Below are 17,664 nucleotides of genomic sequence, written 5' to 3'. Positions count from 1 at the left end.
TTGTTAGAATGAAATTTACTGTTTGACTTTAAGATTTTATTTAGATGTTGTAAAATATAATTCCTTTTCACTCTTGAAATGATAGACTTTGGCATGTGTTTTTAATGTGGTGGATTAAGAAAATTACTTTTTATGGTTAGAGTGTAATGTACCCATCAATTATTGTGTGGCCACTATATCCGCAGTTACTCAATTCCAGTGCCCTGAAATGGCTTATTGTTGCTTTTAACTTGGGATAGATTCCGTTTCCACCAGATGCTTTCTCTATGCAGGTTGGGTGTCAGTTTCAATGTACAGTACCAGGAATAAAATTGACATGCAAACTATCATTTGCAGTGTTTTACTAAAGACTATCTTTGCATCTGACAAGACTAGGTTACAGATATACTTAAATGTCAATGGTTGTATTTCTCTAAATTGTAATGTATTTTGTGGATAACTTCATAAAACTGATGACCTTTCAGTTTTGTTTATAACACTAACTTAAAGCAAATATGCTTTGTGTATTTTTAAGAGATTATTTTGGATCCTGAGAAGGTATGTGCAGTAAATTCATTGAATAAGTTGTCATGTAGCACAAAATATCCAATGATTCATTGGCATTATATATTTGCATCTTACTGCAGGCAGAGAATTCAGCATTGGCTCTGGAAAATGAAAATCAAAGAGAACAATATGAAAGGTGCCTCGACGAGGTAATGTAGATTTAAGAAAGGTTCTGTGACTGAGTTTCTCTGACTGTAATGAACAACAAACAGGCAGTTTCCCCAAGCCTGCCTTTCCAGTAGGTTCCCAGCTCTAGAAGCTCTGTTCTTCTGCTCTCAGGGCCACCCTCATGACTGTGTCTCTCACTGTCTGCTAGCTTTCCCTCCTCTAGCACACATTGTTCGGCTTGCCAAACAATCCTTTAGTGCTTTGTTTACAATCAGGGAGCCCTCAGCTCACATGCTTAGTTTAGCATCTGCTCAGGCCTCGCCATGCAGCCCATTGCCTTGGCTGATGGCTTCTATGGTTTTCAGCGATTTCATTACATAAAGGGACTTAACTGCTCCTTCCATTTAGCATGAAAGAAGGGTGCTTAGCACCAGGCCCAGCTTAACCAATGTGCACTCTGGGCCCTTGCACAGGGCCCCCATCTCGAGAGGGCTGGAGGGAAAGGGGAGAAGGGCTGGTGACCACTGTGGGGAAAAAAAATAAAAGGGATGGATAACTGGCCTGTCAGCGTTTTATTTTGCCCACTACATTAATCCTCATTCTGAAAGGGAGGATGCCCTCCCCAAATTCCTGATCTCACTGCAGTGCTGTGACCTGCTGCTGGCCATAGAAGGCATGCTGCTGCTGCCACTGCTGCTGTGAGAGTGCTCTGTTGCTCCTGTAGTGGATGGCATGGGCTAGCTGCGCTGGGATCTTTTTACTTGGAAGCAAAGCATGCTCAGGCTATTGCCGCTGCCTAACTCATGTAAGAGCTGGTGTTACTGGTTATTTACCCTATGGAAGGGTATGTAGCCTTTTTGAAACAAACACACAAACAAACAAATACATAAAATATCGCCCACCCAAAGGTTGTAGTGGATTCTGTGGCTGTCTGCACTCGCCATCACATGCTCTGTCTAGTTTGGCTTTAACCAGATCTGTGATTGTCTAAAACTCAGATAAACGGCAGCCTTTACACCTTGCAGCATAGCAACACAGAGCAGCCTGTGCATTTAAAAAATCAAAACATTACACTACACACATAATTCTCCCCTTGGAGAAAGGACGAGACAGAAAGAACAAATTGCATATGACAGATACTAGTCACATCACTTAACGCACTGGGGGAAGGTGCTCAGATACTATGGTGGTGTAAGAACCTAGTTATGATAGAATGTAAGAATGTATTAAATTTAATGCGAAATTGTGAAGTTCTTTGTTTTTTATTATCTGCTTTTCTTGGATATGATGTGGCCACAGAAATCATTTCAGCACTGGGTTAAGTGAGACAGTTACCCACCATTGAGAAAATAAAAGGGGTCCACATATTTAGACTGTAAGCATTTGGGGGAAGGAACCCTCTTTTTGATGTGTATTTGTACAGTGCCTAGCACAAAGGGGTCCTAGTCCATGATTGTGGCTTCTACCTGCTACTGCAATACAAATAATAGTCATTTTAAAACTGTGCTCCAGATTTTATTTTCTCAGTGCTTAAGTCAGGTGATTCAGGTTTTCGCTGGCATATCTGTTCCTTCCCATTCTGTGAACACTCTCCTTGAGGCAATGTTTCTTGTCTGTAAGTGACAAGGGCTGCTTTTTCCAGTAAGGTACATTATCTTGTGTCTTGCCTCTCGTTTTTTTCTGTGTTCCCTTCTTTTTTTCTTATATCTCTGTTATTTCTAATCACCTCTCTTCTTCTTTGCCTCACCTGTTACCCACTATATTTCTCATCTCTTTCCCCACTTCCAATGCCTTGACCTCTCTCTTCCTAGTGATATTGTAACCTGCCCTATCTCAGCCAAAATAGGCCTGGACCTATGTGAGCAGTGATGCACATAAATTGGTTTCAGCAGCCATGACAACCTCACCACAAACCCGGAGACAAGCACTGTGAGTCCCAACTATGACAGCCACATGGGCATCTAACACTGAGTGGGCTCACACAGGAATGGCACTCACAAGAAGGGTTCACAAAATAAACAGGGCCCTTTATTTCCACTCTGCTGAGATAATCTCAGTGAATTCAGTAAAGAAACAATAAACAGAATTAATGATCTGACATAAACACAATTAAGAAATAATCCATTAATGCCCTTGGGACCCAATGGCTCCAATTGCCTTGAATCGCATGGACCCCTCTGGAGCAATCATACCCTGATATAAAGTTATTCCTAACCAGGGATTCTCAGCAGAGCTGGTCAAAAAATAAAAACATTTTAAAAAATTATGAAAAATTGTCCATTTTTTGGTTAGAAAACTTTTGTTCTTTAAGCTCTAGGCCCAAGGTACAAGCTCCACTTCTCCCAGGCAGGAGCTCCTTTCCTGGTCCTTTTCTTGTTTGGTCTAGATTCTAGGAGCTTCCTCTGCAATCCTCAGGACCAGAGATCAGCTGCCTCATTTTCTTTCCTTCTAGGATGTCTCACATGTTCACTTCTGCTACCAGAATGACCTGGTTGGCTGAGGGGAAGGGACTCAGTTGTCCCTCAAAACAGCAGGCTCTGATCAGTCCCTGAGTTGCAGTAGATCAGCCCTCTAAAAGAGAGTTTCAGGGTCCATTACAATAATTTTTAATTTCCTACCAGCAATCAAATCAATCATGAATCATGATCTTTGGACCCCACAAAAAACGTGGGCATCCCATCCCTGTCAGACTGCAGAGGAAGCCATACAAGGCCACAGCATCAGCCAGAGATGATGAATATTATGCACAGTCACATCAGGTTCTGACCTCTGTCAGTTAAGGGGAATGCTATCAACCAAGGGTGTATTTCATTCTTTTCATGTCTTGTACACCCAAGAGCTGGATTCAAGGCAGTTCATAATTCCTGGGGCCCTGTGCTCCTGTGACGCCACCCTGCCCCTAGTTGGGGTAGTGATGGTTGTAGGGTTGAGGGAATCTGCCACTGTCCTGTGGGCCCTCCTTCCCAAACCGTGGCTCCCTGTCTAGTAAGACCAGGGTCTGTCCCAAGCAGAGGGTAAACCTGCCACCCCATCAGTGGAGTCTGTGCTTGGCTATACATGCCACCTCAGCAAAACTTCCATGGTGTGTGGGGCTACTACCTGGGGAAGAAGTCCCAGCATCATCCCAGCCTAGCCATGATGGGTTGGCAACAACATCTCACCCCTCACCCCCACCTCGCAACATGCACAAACTAAAGAGGTGAAGGTATCAAAGTTCCCTCTTATTTCCTTTCTTTGAGGAGCAAATAGCTGTTTGAGCTCATGTTTGACACCTATGGGTGCAGCTTCTCTCACTTCCATTTCCTCCTCCTTTCTTTGTCTCCTTCTTCATTCCATCATTCCTTGTACTTCCTTCTTCCTCATTCATTCCATGCCCATCCGTCACTATTCAAGGGTGAATACTGTACCTCTGACTTAAAATGTCATGTTCTCCAATCATTTTCACCAGTAAAACTCAATCAAACTCAAATATTCATAGACAGAAAACACACAAGGGATATGAACATGACTGAAGCAAAATCCTTTATGAACTCTATTAATATATTCACAGATTTTTAAAATTAATTGCCCGTCTCTATTATTTTATCTGAAGTTGACATATGAACATTTCTGGAATAATATTTGGAAGTAAATAGCACTGAACTGCCCAGTACTACACAAACCAGAAAAAGAGCTCATTTATTTAAAATTCAGAAATATACTGTAAACCTAGAAAACATAATGCAAGAAACAGGATTATCTTCCAGTACCTTATGGGCTTGAGGTTACATGCTTAATCCTAGTTTCCTTTTCAGGAATTTGACTGTCAGTTTATTGGCAAGAAGTAGTATAATGTTTATTCACGTTATTGTGCCAGCTAAGATTTCTGTCAAGCTTGACTGTACTGATATAGAGGAAAACGTACAAATGACTGCTTCAGTGATAGATGAAATCTTAAAATGATTGCATCTTAATATTACTATAATACATTTCCAATTAGCACCCCCAACATATAAAGGCTTCTTCAATATGCATTTTACTTTTTAAAAAAATGAAACAAAAATCTCTCTAAGAGCTTCTGTTTAATTAATTAGAAAATCCTAATGCTACACAAAGCCATATGTTAAAGATACAGTTCTGTAAAAAAATATTTCACATGCAGGAATCAAGTAGCTAGGCCAAATTTTAGTGAGAGGCATTGCAGTCTGGTTCAGGATATCCAGCACCACTCAGGTTTGATAACACCCCCCTCCCACATTAATAGTGTAGGGAGTGACTCAGATTTCAGAGTGGCTGCTGCAGGCATCATTGCACTGGGCCTGAGGTGACCCACCAGGCTGAGAACCTGGAGTTAGGAGCAGAATCAGGGAAAATTCTCCCACCACTAGCATTCCTGGAACTCAGGGAGAGGCATGACCAGGAGTGGCCTTCCAGCTGTATGCGGGGCAGAGCCTCCCTAGCCCCACAGGGAAGGCAGTGACTCCTTCCACCTGGGCCCTCACTGTCTTCCCCATTCCCTCTCTAGCCCCCCAGGCAACACAAGGCGGGCAGTGACCCCAAAGACCTGGCCCTCTCTGACCTCCTCCAATTCTTTTCCTCTTCTTAAACTCTTTTGTCTCCGTGATAATTTTTTAGAAGGGTGATGAGAGGCCTCACCTTCAGATTTTTTTCTGGTCCCCAAAAAACATCTGTGTTGTCCTTGCCCTCAACCTGTAAGCCGAACCAGGAAAGCCCTTACAATATAAAGTGTTCAGCTTGCAATTTTAACACAGTTTTCAATACACCACAGACAATGCCTACCGCACAGGAATGTTGTGTGGCTTAATATCTGAAAGCCTTTTGACATCCTCAGGTGAGTGGCATGGTATAGGTGTAGAGTAGTCTTAGTTAGCAGTTACTTCACTTTCCCACAAACAGGAACATGAATGTTAACCACAGGAATGAATTTCCCATAATGATGACCACCTTTAAGCTGAGGGGGTCTGGATATGACTCCATTTGGTGATGCCCTTCTGTGTGAAGCCTAAATTAACCACCGTTACTCCAAATACTATCCTGCAGGCTTCCTGCTCAGTCTGAATTCTCAGTTTTCTCTGGACATGCCAGTCAAGGGACTGGATTTGAAAATCTCAGGACAGTAGACATAATTTTCAGACTTGGGTGCCTAAAACTACTGGGGTCAATGGGAGCTTTGGTCATTAGCATCTGTGAAAATCAAGCAGCATTCATTTAGGGCTTGTCTATGCTGGGACATCCAAGAAAATTAATCCAAATTAACTAAATGTGTGAATTTGAAGTGGATTAATTAAACCACAATAAATGCCTATATGGATGATGATGTTCAAAATTAAAGTGGCTTTATTTTGATATAGTTTAAATCACTTTGGAAGTGAATGAACTAAACTGAATTAAGGCCACTTTGATTCTGAATGAAGATGTTCACACAGGCTTTTCATGTAATTTAACTAAACCACTTCACTTCAAATTCACACCTTTAAATAATTCAGATTAACTTTCCTAGATGTCCCTGTGCAGACAAACCCTTAGGTACCTATCTTCATGCACCCAAGTTAGAAAAATTTTTCCAGTGTGCATCAGCAAGTTCTTCCCCCACCTCCCGTACCCCGAATCTCAATTGGCAGATTATTCCATTTACACTTCTTTGTACAGTCTATAAAGCTGTAAGAATAATTTTACAGGTAATGCTTTTGCAAGTGCTTTGTACACATTGCAAAGAACCCTTTAGTCCTTGGTAAAGTAACTATATGTCAGGAAGTAAAGAAATAATGTATTAGATGTGATTTGTTCAATTTTCAGGTAGAGCAAACAGACGTTAAAAGTACATGCCAGAAGGAACACTGTCAGATGTAGATTCTAAAAGCCTGTAGGGCAACACATGGATTTCAGAAATATAACATATTTACTCCTGTGGGTTATTACAGTTCCAGTATTAGTCTGTCTTCTGTTAAATCATGTATAGAGCTATTTTATGTGACCATTGTTCCACAGGCTGCCTTAAATTAGGGACCAGTTTGGGGGGAAAAATAGATACTAGGAAATTTTATGAGAATATGAATCAAATCAAAGTTTTGGGTTTTAGAGACTTGAATTATTTACCGAAATGACTTAGCTTCAGCTCTTTGCTCATGACTTAGTTCACTTGAATGCTCTATTTTTTTATTTTTATTTTAAATTCACTAACAATAAAAAGAGGCAAGGCAGATTTGTACTTCCAAATGACAGCCTCATGTATTGTTTAACTTTTAGAAAGCTAAAATGAATTCAAATTCATAACTAGACTCTATGTACAGAGAATTAAGCCTAAGATTATGTTATTTATACAGAATGGAATCAGGACAAACGCATTGAAAATGTGACTGTTCATGTATAGTTTCAAAAATGACATTTGATTATGGTAAGACATTTTTTCATGAAACATTTATCAAAAACATTCAGAAGTATCACCAGTAGAAAATACTTATTTTTCCCCCATGTCAAAAATTTAAATAATGAGAGGACAATTGTATAAAATAAATTTAAAAATTCCCTCCCACGTATACAGTTCCACTAATCAATGGTGTGTAATCTGATTCAAGTTAATTACACATTATGGTGTGAATGCTTCCAACCATATTTTGATGACTATAGGTATTTTAATTTTCTGTGGCACTTTATTGTTGCCTGCCTGTCATGATAGATGTACCATTTGCCAACATTGAATCAAGAAACAATTAAGCTTCATCAAAACAATCAGGATCACGTTCTCAGCAGTGTAGCAGTATTGAAGTCAGTTCAACTATAGTGATTTAAATCAGCGAGAGAGCTGACCCTTTCATTGCATTCTGTTTGACTGTATTAGACTAGAAGACCAAAACAAAGATTTGTAATGTCATGCTAAAGTTATTAGGGTGTATATGTTTGGTATGAAATGGAGAACCAGTCAAAAGTTAGAATATAGATTTTACATACGCTCGTAATGTCACTATCTGATTTAGGGAATGGGTTCGGGAAGTTACTCCAAGGGGGAAGTAGCTTATAGTGAGATCCCTCAGAAAAGGATCTCCTCTGCCAAAAAAATCAATATAATACACTGCTCAGTTATATTATTTTATTATTTATTTCTTACAGGTAGCCAACCAGGTTGTTCAAGCTCTACTTACTCAAAAGGTAAGATTGTTTCTCTGATTTTTGGCATGTTTTTAAAGGCTATAAATGCAAACCATTGAATTAGAAAATGTATGTTTTTATGTGGGATACATTTTTCAAATGCTGTGCACACATTTCACTAACACAACCACAAAATGTCAAAATATGAGGAGTGTTTTACCAATAACAAAAATGAAAAATAATTTCTGGGACTGGGCACCTCAGAGGATTGGTAATGGAATATATAGCCTCATCCCATTTGATACTTAGGGTAGGCCTGGCTAAGGTAAATAATGCCTCACAGTCCATCCCATCTCTTGGCTTTTTTATGTCCTATCCAAAATTAGTTAGTTCTGTCTCCCAATCCGTTTTCTGCTGGACATCGGAAAGACACCGTCACACTTGGCACTCTTGTTGGCTCTCAGCAGAATATAAGGGTTATAGGTGAAAGCCTGTGCCTCCCTGAGTGGCAATGGAAGGCTCCCATATACACAGTGGAGGAATGGATATTCTAAGGCTGGGTAGTGAAGATGATGTAAAGGAGACGCTTCAGCCCCATGCTATGGAACTGTGCTCTTTAGCACCTCTCTGCCATATGACAGCTGTGTAGAGAGGGATTTGTAGGTAGGCAATGCAGGAATATCCTGGAGTGTAGCCACCACATTCACAAACTGTGAAGATCTGTGGAGGGAGCATATAGAGGGGGCAATTAATGTTTTCTAAAGCCCTACGCTCAGTAATTGTGGCTACAAAATGGCTCCATAGATGCCACTGTCAGTTGGGGATGAATATTCCATTCCTCACCTCCATGTCTTCAGAACAATATCTTTGTCTCTGTACCCACAATTCCACCCTGCATAGGTTTGGAAATGACATGACACACTCAAGTCTAGTGGTGGTCCATGCAGGTCAGACATGAGGCAAAGCAGTGTGGGGAAGCTTGCACTGTTGCTGTTCTTGCTATATCTATTCTACATATAATCAGAGAACTGATCCTTGAGTACATAAAGCAAATTCACATCTTATAATGGTGACATATTTGCTAGAGTTTCAGTCTCCATATTTTAGGCTATAATTCGGGAAATGTTGTGATTGTTTTCCAAAAGCAGAGCGAAGCTCTCTGAATCCTTTTGCACTGAGAGTCAGATTTTTTTATGACAATATACTTTCCCAGTAATGGACCCACTCAAACTTGTAGGAACTGTGGAGTTTGTACAGGTATAATAAAAATGGATTTAAATACATTTAATAAAGTAATTTGCTGAGTATTGATGGGATTTAACAGCTGCTTACCAACTGCTGAGTAATACCAGGTAATTTAACGTCCATGGAATGGAGAGGGTACTCTTCTAAATGCTAATGAATGTTAACTGTTATAAAAAGAAAAGGAGTACTTGTGGCACCTTAGAGACTAACAAATTTATTAGAGCATAAGCTTTCGTGAGCTACATCTCACTTCATCGGATGCATTTGGTGGAAAAAACAGAGGGGAGATTGATATATACACACACAGAGATATACACACACATTGTTCTCTGTGTGTGTATATCAATCTCCTCTCTGTTTTTTCCACCAAATGCATCCGATGAAGTGAGCTGTAGCTCACGAAAGCTTATGCTCTAATAAATTTGTTAGTCTCTAAGGTGCCACAAGTACTCCTTTTCTTTTTGCGAATACAGACTAACACGGCTGCTACTCTGTTAACTGTTATAGTACTCCTACCTCTGTTCATACTGAGATTATTTATAAGAAAACAGAGGAAAACAATAGTGAAGGAAATTGGACTCTTCAGGTCAATCACAAAAGGTAGCAGTTATACGAATCCAGGTAATAACTAGTAAACAGATAAATCTACCATACTGCAGCTAAGCAGCAAGACACATCAAGTCATGCCACAGTGAGATAACACACCTCTGGGGCATAGTGAGGCATGAAGACAAGCTGAGAGCTTTCAAAGATTCAAGAAGAGTAATATTGCACAGTAACCTATATTGGGTATGTTTTATTGTGAATTTGAAATTGCTCAGCAAGGGCTAATTTTTGTTTAAATTAAGTACATGCTGTAATGTAAGGGATAAAGTACTGTACACCCAGTAGTATATGAGAAGACACTGATTCCACTGAGGAATTCTGATGAGATAAACTGAGAGAGCAAAGCTTGAGTGATTTATCAATGTCACTGAAACCTTGAGATGGAATTACAGTCTTAAATGTGCACTTTTGGAGCATATGATTTGTTATAATACATATTGAATTATTCTGATATGGCCAGCTTTTTACCAGGCGCTTGCAGAAAATATGTGAAATTGGGAATTTTCCTGAATTAGCCCCAGAGCAAAATTTCATCTTTTTATGCAGAAAATTTGTTTGCGTTTTTCTCCCCACTTACAAATAACAGGTTTTACCTCTGGAAAATCTGAGAAGTCAGTTAATCAGCAAATGATTTTGAGACAAACCCACAAAATATGTTTTGTGTGTTTGTTGTTGGGTGCGTTGCACAGTCCCATTGATTTCTGTGCAGATAATCAATCATCATTCTTCATGTGTCCATGGAGGGCTTAACTCTATGTGGCAGAATTAAACCTGGGTAATTTCCCTGGGCAAAGAGGGAGGCAGTATTTTGAAGCTCCACACAGGAGGTGACATCTCCTGCACTGTTTGTAACCTACCACTGCTGGGGTTTCCTCTGTGACAACACGTGGGAAGGGGCCTGGGAAAAAGGTAGGCAGTGGAGAACTGCTGCTAGCGAGCGTTTCCCTTCAATTGGTTGTGCTAACACCCTAGAAGCAGGCTCCAGACAAAAGGCTGGAATAAACTGCATGGAATATCTCTGCAGCCGTGTGAGGTTTCCATCCCCTCTCCAGAGATCCGTAGTGCCCAGTTGAGAAAGTGCGGCTGCGTGCTTGGGTCTAAGTTTTCCTTAAGATCTGGATCAACATTGTAACATCGGAGTTATAGTGCATAATGGAATTGCTGGTTGATCCATAGATCTGACCTTTGCTTGTCACCCTGCTACACTTGAGTCCTTTCAGACAAGTGCTGACCCACATTCTCTACTCTAGGATCCATGTGATCATTTAATTTTTCCCTTTCTGATTTTTAAAATCTTGCCACCTGTTATCTGGTGCTACAGGTGACCTTCAGTGCTGTGTATGGTGAATGTGTGGACAAGAACTGAGCATTACAACAGAGGAAATGGATTCAAAGGAGAGGCAGTGGGTTTCCAGAATTTGAAGGAAAGGCATCATTTCCCAGCTGGGGGAAGAATAGTGCAGGGGGTGTTGTAAGGATAAACACCATAAAGATTGTGAGGCACTCAGATGCTACAGTACTGAGATAGATATTTGTGGTATCGCTTTTTTAATACCCATTAGTTCTACCATCAGGAATGTGCATAATGAGATATTTCAGGTTTTGTTAATTATTACACAACATGCCTACTGATCATTTTACTATTTTGATTTAATATAACTAGGCATTGCTACTTTACATAAATATTCTTATGTTAATTTCCTGTTAGTGCTTTTTTTCACTTTTCTGTGAATGGCATTAGTGTTGGAACAGTTTACTGCATCTTGGTTGGTAACATGCTAGAATTTTACTCTTGCTCTTGAGCAAAAAGTCTGAAGTTGGAGGGATATAAAATTCCAATGTTTAGCTCTTAAAAGGAAAGGTTTGAGAGGCAATATAGCTATGTCTGCAATGTTGTTTTAAATTGTCAGTTCCCATGAAGCATTTTTCCTCTTCAGTGAACTCAGTATTTAAACTTCATTATAGCAGCTAGGGCTCAGTTTTAATTTCTTTGATTATTTGTGAAAGCCATGTAAAGAGGGGCTTTGGTGTTTGTGCTTCCCCTGACGAGAAACACTATCCCATAGAAGGTAATAGATGAGAGTTTTTAGCAGGGGTTTTCGCTCAGAGAATTAAAGCTTTAGGATTTCACTACACCTCAAATAGATATCATTGCTTCGTCATTTTAGAAGGCACCACATATAGAACTTGGACAGCTTTAGAACCACTTAAAATAAGCACTATCCTGGTAATGTATCCAGGGAAAATAACTTCATAATTCATCCAGTGATACCTCTGTAACCAAAGATATTTCAGCATGTTTCCAATGGTCTTGGGGCAAGATTTTTTCATTTTGTGGTGACCTCCTTTGTATTGTCTGTGCTGGCTGCAGTACACTCTAGATAAGAACTGGCACTGATGTAGACAGGCACTTTGGTTACTTCTGACTATAATTTCCCACTCTGAGGTACTACTTCATCAGGTTCATGCACCTTTGCAGGTCAATGCGTTGTTAATGCTAGTGATGGACAAAGCATATTGGAAGCAAGAGGCCTGTATCTCCACCAGTTTGGCAGTGCCAGTGGGTAGCAGCTGTTCTAAATTTAAAAAAACTGAGAAGAGTTGTTTTGCTTTCTGTGGGAATAAATGTGCCTGCAGTTTATTTGTTCGCACAAGGGCCACTAGAATTGCAATCCTTTCTGATTTTTGAAGTTTATACTGACTATAACATAGAGATCTCATGTCCTTCAAAGTAGACTGCCACCTGTATTGTATAACTTTGAAGAGATTTTGAGTCAAAGTCTGCCTGAACCCTACTGAAGTCCACTTTGTGGCAGAATCCCGTGTTCCCTTAAATGGCCAACAAAAGGAAGTCCTATGCCAATATCTGAAATTGATATTCAAATGTACTTTCAGCCAAGCTGTACCATGAGGCCAATTTACGGCCTTACGTTTGGGAGATTCTTTGTCCAAAATACTATGTACTCAACAAACACTTCAGTTCTGCTACTGGAGGGAGGTCAGTACGAAAAATGGATTCAATATATTATATTCAGCATACTTATGTGCTGCTAAATATACCAATTGTTAGGTATATTCGTGTGGTTCAGAATATGTGCCAGATTTTGTTCCATGTACCAAATACTTTAAGGTTCAAAGTTCCATTGGAATATCAATGGTGTAACGAAAAGTCACCACATTCTGCTACAGCACAGAAATTGCAGAACAGTTGAGCAATGAAAGGGTTACAGACACTGATGGAAAGCCATTCCTTAAAATATCATTGTTTGTTTGTTTTTTTCATTTGCTATTGTTTGCAATACCCACTTAGACAATTGTTATTAAAATGTATTTGCATATTACTTTTTTCATTTTTAATTGGACAAGCATTGATTCCCACTGCCCCTTGTAATTGTGGTGGAATAACCACCAAGATGGCTAATGTTTATTTCATGGATTGTGTACTACCAGCATCAAAGACGCCACTGCAGCTCTGAGAATAAAGCACTTGTTAGGTTATGTTCCTTCAGCTATCTGGGTAGCAGGCTTTGCTGCAGAAGCAGAGTATAAAACAGTTCTTATATAAACACTTGGTATTGTTAAGTGCTTTATTTTGATTAATATTTTGCTAGCAGAATGGTGACTGCTAAAAGAACAAACTTTTAGGATCTCCACTTAGGCCTGAGTCCAGCAAAGCACTTAAGCACATGCTTAATTTCAGTAGGCCTTCTCAGGTATTTAAGTTTAAGTATTTAAACTTAAGCAATGCTTGAAGTGCTTTTCTGGGTCTTAGATGCTGAGGTGATAGACATTTTCTAAAAATCTTAAGACTATAACAATTCCCATTAGACTATAACAGTTGTAAAGTAGATAAAATTATTGGGCTAAATTACACAGCAGCTTATTTTTAAAAAGTTATCTTAGGTCCCTTCTGTTACAAAACTGCATCATCAAATTTGATAGCTGAAATAGTGTATGGTATGGAATCATGCTGGGTATATTAAAAAAAACCCCATTCTTGACTTCATAGTTTATCAGACCTCTGTTCACTCTGTTCTGAACTGTGATTTGGACTTCGTGACCACCTAAGGGGATAAGGGGAATGAGAATCATTTTTACAACCCTGTGCAAGCCCTTGGGAGTGGGTATAGCCCCACAAATTGGCACTCTGACCCCTTCTACAGGTGACTGGGCAAAAGGTAAAGGTTAATGAACCTGCAACCATTGGCTAATTGACCTGGACAGAAGGGCTTCATGCTTTAAGAACCAGAGATCCCAAATACAATCTCAGCTACAGACAACCCATCCAGGGTCATCAGGTTACAAGTGGTAGCCCTTATTGGCAACTGAACTAGGTAAACCTTTAAAACTTGGGATGAGCTTCCTCAGCCAAGGCTGTAGCAGGCTCATCAACCTCTGTCTGTAGCCAAGCCACCTCTAGAGTAGCTAGTCCAGAGCTCGTGGACAGGAAGAGGAATGGAAAGTGAAGAGCCTTGGCACTTCCCCCCCCTTCCTGATGCAACAGCCAGCACAGCTGAGCCAGCATGCGTGGTGGTATACTTTGCTTTTGGTACTACTCCAGAGCAAGCAGAAATAGAGAGGGAAGGGGATTTTAAAGGAGCATCTCCAAGGCATAATGTCTCCTTGGTCTACTCCTATAATGGTGTAGCTTACAAAGCACTGCATGGTATTTTAGGGCTGTGCTTAAAGACACAGTCCAGCTCTATGAAAACATAATTATTATTATGTTTTCTGATTGATTTTATGACCATATCGATACAATAAAACACACTGCTGCTAAGGTTTAAATGACATCGCACTCCAAAAGTATATGTACTGTAACTAATATTTCTGATTTCATACATTTTAAATATTATCTTTTGATGATCAAATAATCAGGGAAATGGCATAGTATCTTTTTTCTGATTTATTTATGCTATTTTGAAAATTTTGCTCATTTTTCTCTTCTGAAATCTCCGATTCCATAAAGCATTTTCAAGAGTTTCATTGCATTTTTCCTCAATCCTCCTATTTTCTCCTGTGCTGTAGGATCTGAGGGAAGAATGTGTAAAGCTGAAAACAAGAGTTTTTGATTTGGAACAACAGAATCGAATGCTAAGTGTGCTTTTCCAACAAAGGGTCAAACCAGCTTCCGACCTCCTTCTCCAGGTAGGAAAAAACCTTTGCCTCTGGAATCTGCTAAATTTAGATTCAGTACATTTACATAATATTAATCTTCTTAAGAAAATGTTAGCAAGCAAGAAGTGACAACTGATAGACATAATATATTAGAAGAAAATCTGTTATGTATCATCTGATAACATTGAAATTGAAAGTGTACACCACCAAACTTTAGCTGCGCATTATGTGCAGATGTGGAGAGAGAAGTATATCTGAGGAATAAGTTACTTTTTGAGGTGCCTCCTCAGGATGATAAATGGGATCACATATGGGTTCATTATTCCTCTTGGGGGGCAAAAATTGTGGATACATAATTCCATAATATTCCATTTGATGGTAAACAAAGCATAATTTTCTATGAGAAGGAAATCAGTCTATTTAGCTTTCTCCATGTTTGTTGTAGTGACTCAATATATTACATAGACCCAGAGCAATATATTTTTTTTTTTTTTACTTTTTCTGGGACAAGACAGTCAAGAACTTGGATGTAGAGTGACTTGACTCCCATTCTTCCTTGTTATTTTGGAAAAATCAGGAAGGCTTCAGATTTTCTTTTGATGTGGCATTTCCCTTAATATGAATTTATTTTTATCTTCCCTATTATTTTTTGTTCCCCTTCCCATCAGAAGTGCCTAGCAGCACCTCTGCGCTAGCCAGAAAATCTGTCCATGAGCTGGGATGAAATTAAATGAAGGTAACTTTAGGTTGAGATTGAGAAGCTGCTTAAAGATGGTCCAAATTCTGCCCTTTGTGTGTATACAATTCCCACTGAGATCAAAGAAAGATACATGAGAGTACAGAATTTGGCCTATGTAAGAGCATGAATGAAACTCTTATGGAAATCACCAGGTGTTCCACACATGTATATGATGGTGAAATTTGGCCCTTATTATGTCATATATCTTCTCAAAGGAAATGGTGTCAGTCCTATGATTAAAGTTATTTGAAACTGGACTGCACCAAGAGCTATGGAATATACTGAAGAGAATGAACCTGCATTGGTAGCAGGAAGGAGTCAATCTAGTAAGTCTTTTTATTTCTAGCTTGTATGAATTTGTAACATTTATCCTTGTTGCCTCTCCATGGTTTGGCAGGAAGGCTCTTCATATCTGCAGAATTTTTCTGACTTCACTTGCTTAGTCTTTATTAGCCAAGTGAGAAGGGGCACCACTGTTATTCCTAAACTCCATGTTGCCAATCTGACAGCAAAATGTACTGCTGATGTGCAACTGAACTAGGTCATCAACATATTTTGAGCCCTTGTGAAAAATCAAAGGAAGAGTGTCACTGTATTTCTGACAATGAAGGACTTCTGATAAAGATGATCAATGTCAAATATTATTTTTTTTGCAGAAAAAGAGAACAGTAAATTTGAGAATTACCAAAATTTAACTCATTTTCTAAATTAATTTTCCCAGTGGAATCTAATTCATCATCTGAGACTTTAAGATTTTCAAAAAGATATTTCCAAATGATATTACTGAATGCTGCTAGATTAGGCAACTAATAATATGTCTGCCATCGCGGTTGCCACATTAATGGACACTTTGGATTATACTCTTAAACCCAGATTCAGAAAAGCTCTTAAGCACTTGCTTAAGTTCTCCCTTTCAGGAATATACTCAAGTGTGTACTTAAATACATGCCTGAATCACAATGCTTTCTTGAGTTGGGGCCAAACACCATAATTATTTGAAAGGGTGGTTGCTTAAATGTTCTGATGGTCCCTTCTACATACACTGGCAACCAGGAGACCACAACTCTCTCAAAACCTGTGGAGTTGACACTTCGCAGCTTCCAAGTGGAATCTCTGCACATTTAGCTGCACATGGACCTTCTGAGGCAGTGGTTTCTGTTGCTAAATTGTATAATTAATTCTTTGACCACATTTTGGTTCATTATGAAATATACTCAATAGACCAAATAACCAATGTCAATCAGGTTTATTGCTATAGCCAATAATAATATAGTACAGGAAATAGTTTTTATACGATACCAGTCTCTGGAAAGCTGTTTTATGCGGCGTTGTCACATTCACCTTACACGGATGGTGTGCTCCCAGAGTTACACATTTCAGCTTTCAGAGTAGCAGCCATGTTAGTCTGTATTCGCAAAAAGAAAAGGAGTACTTGTGGCACCTTAGAGACTAACAAATTTATTAGAGCATAAGCTTTCGTGAGCTACAGCTCACTTCATCGGATGCATTTCAGCTGGTAGTATTTATCAGATGATTTTACAAGTTACACATTTATTTACGTTACTAAAATTCAACCAATCAGTTTGTCCCAGTTCATTAACTTGTTGTTCTGTTCCTTTCCTTATCTTCGTTTTTGGATACTAGCATTCCAGGTACTGGTGTTTGAAGGTACCTTCTAGGTTTGTACCAGGTCAGAACAATCATATCTTGTCATCTTCCTTTGGGATATTCCAGTACTGGCCTATGGGAATAACTCCCTATCTCTTGCTAGGGTAAAATACACATATGTCCTTATCCTAACAACTTTCCTATCTACTTAAGCCAAAGCTTACTTCAACTAATGCACAATGTTATGGGATACCAGCATAAGTGAATAGGCAGGATTATAGTAAAGGTCTAGGCTAGTTTAGTCTGTATAACTGCTATAATATTTGTGCTTAATGCTATTTGTGCTTAATGCATAGTAATATGTATCTATGAGGTGGATAATATACATACGACTAATATGATATATGTATATGCTAGCCAGCATATATTGGTCAACATTTCAAAACATTTTACTAAGGCAACCTACCAACTGCATTTTTTGTTTTTTTGTGACCCACCATAATGTACATGCACCCTCCACCCTGACACCGCAACCCTAATCCTGGCCCAATGCGGAGGGGAGACCCTTGGAGGATAGCTAGGGGATGGTGGAGAGTGATCTGCCACCT

General features: G+C 39.3%; 1 protein-coding gene across 5 annotated transcripts in view; it reads left to right on the top strand.

Annotated features, from left to right (window-relative positions):
- The window catches only part of NCKAP5 (NCK associated protein 5), a 644,081-nt gene that overhangs the window by 508,014 nt on the left and 118,403 nt on the right, over positions 1 to 17,664 (top strand). For all 5 annotated transcript variants that reach the window (XM_043505027.1, XM_043505028.1, XM_043505024.1 and 2 more), the window contains 3 exons: positions 627 to 695; positions 7,762 to 7,800; positions 14,620 to 14,739. In XM_043505027.1, coding sequence (XP_043360962.1) covers positions 627 to 695; positions 7,762 to 7,800; positions 14,620 to 14,739 — 228 coding nt within the window. The remainder of the gene's footprint in view (positions 1 to 626; positions 696 to 7,761; positions 7,801 to 14,619; positions 14,740 to 17,664) is intronic.

The sequence above is a fragment of the Dermochelys coriacea genome, chromosome 11 (assembly GCF_009764565.3).
Source record: "Dermochelys coriacea isolate rDerCor1 chromosome 11, rDerCor1.pri.v4, whole genome shotgun sequence".
Classification (NCBI taxonomy): domain Eukaryota; kingdom Metazoa; phylum Chordata; order Testudines; family Dermochelyidae; genus Dermochelys; species Dermochelys coriacea.
Note: the sequence above shows the minus strand (reverse complement) of the source record. Positions and strands in the feature narration are given on the sequence as shown.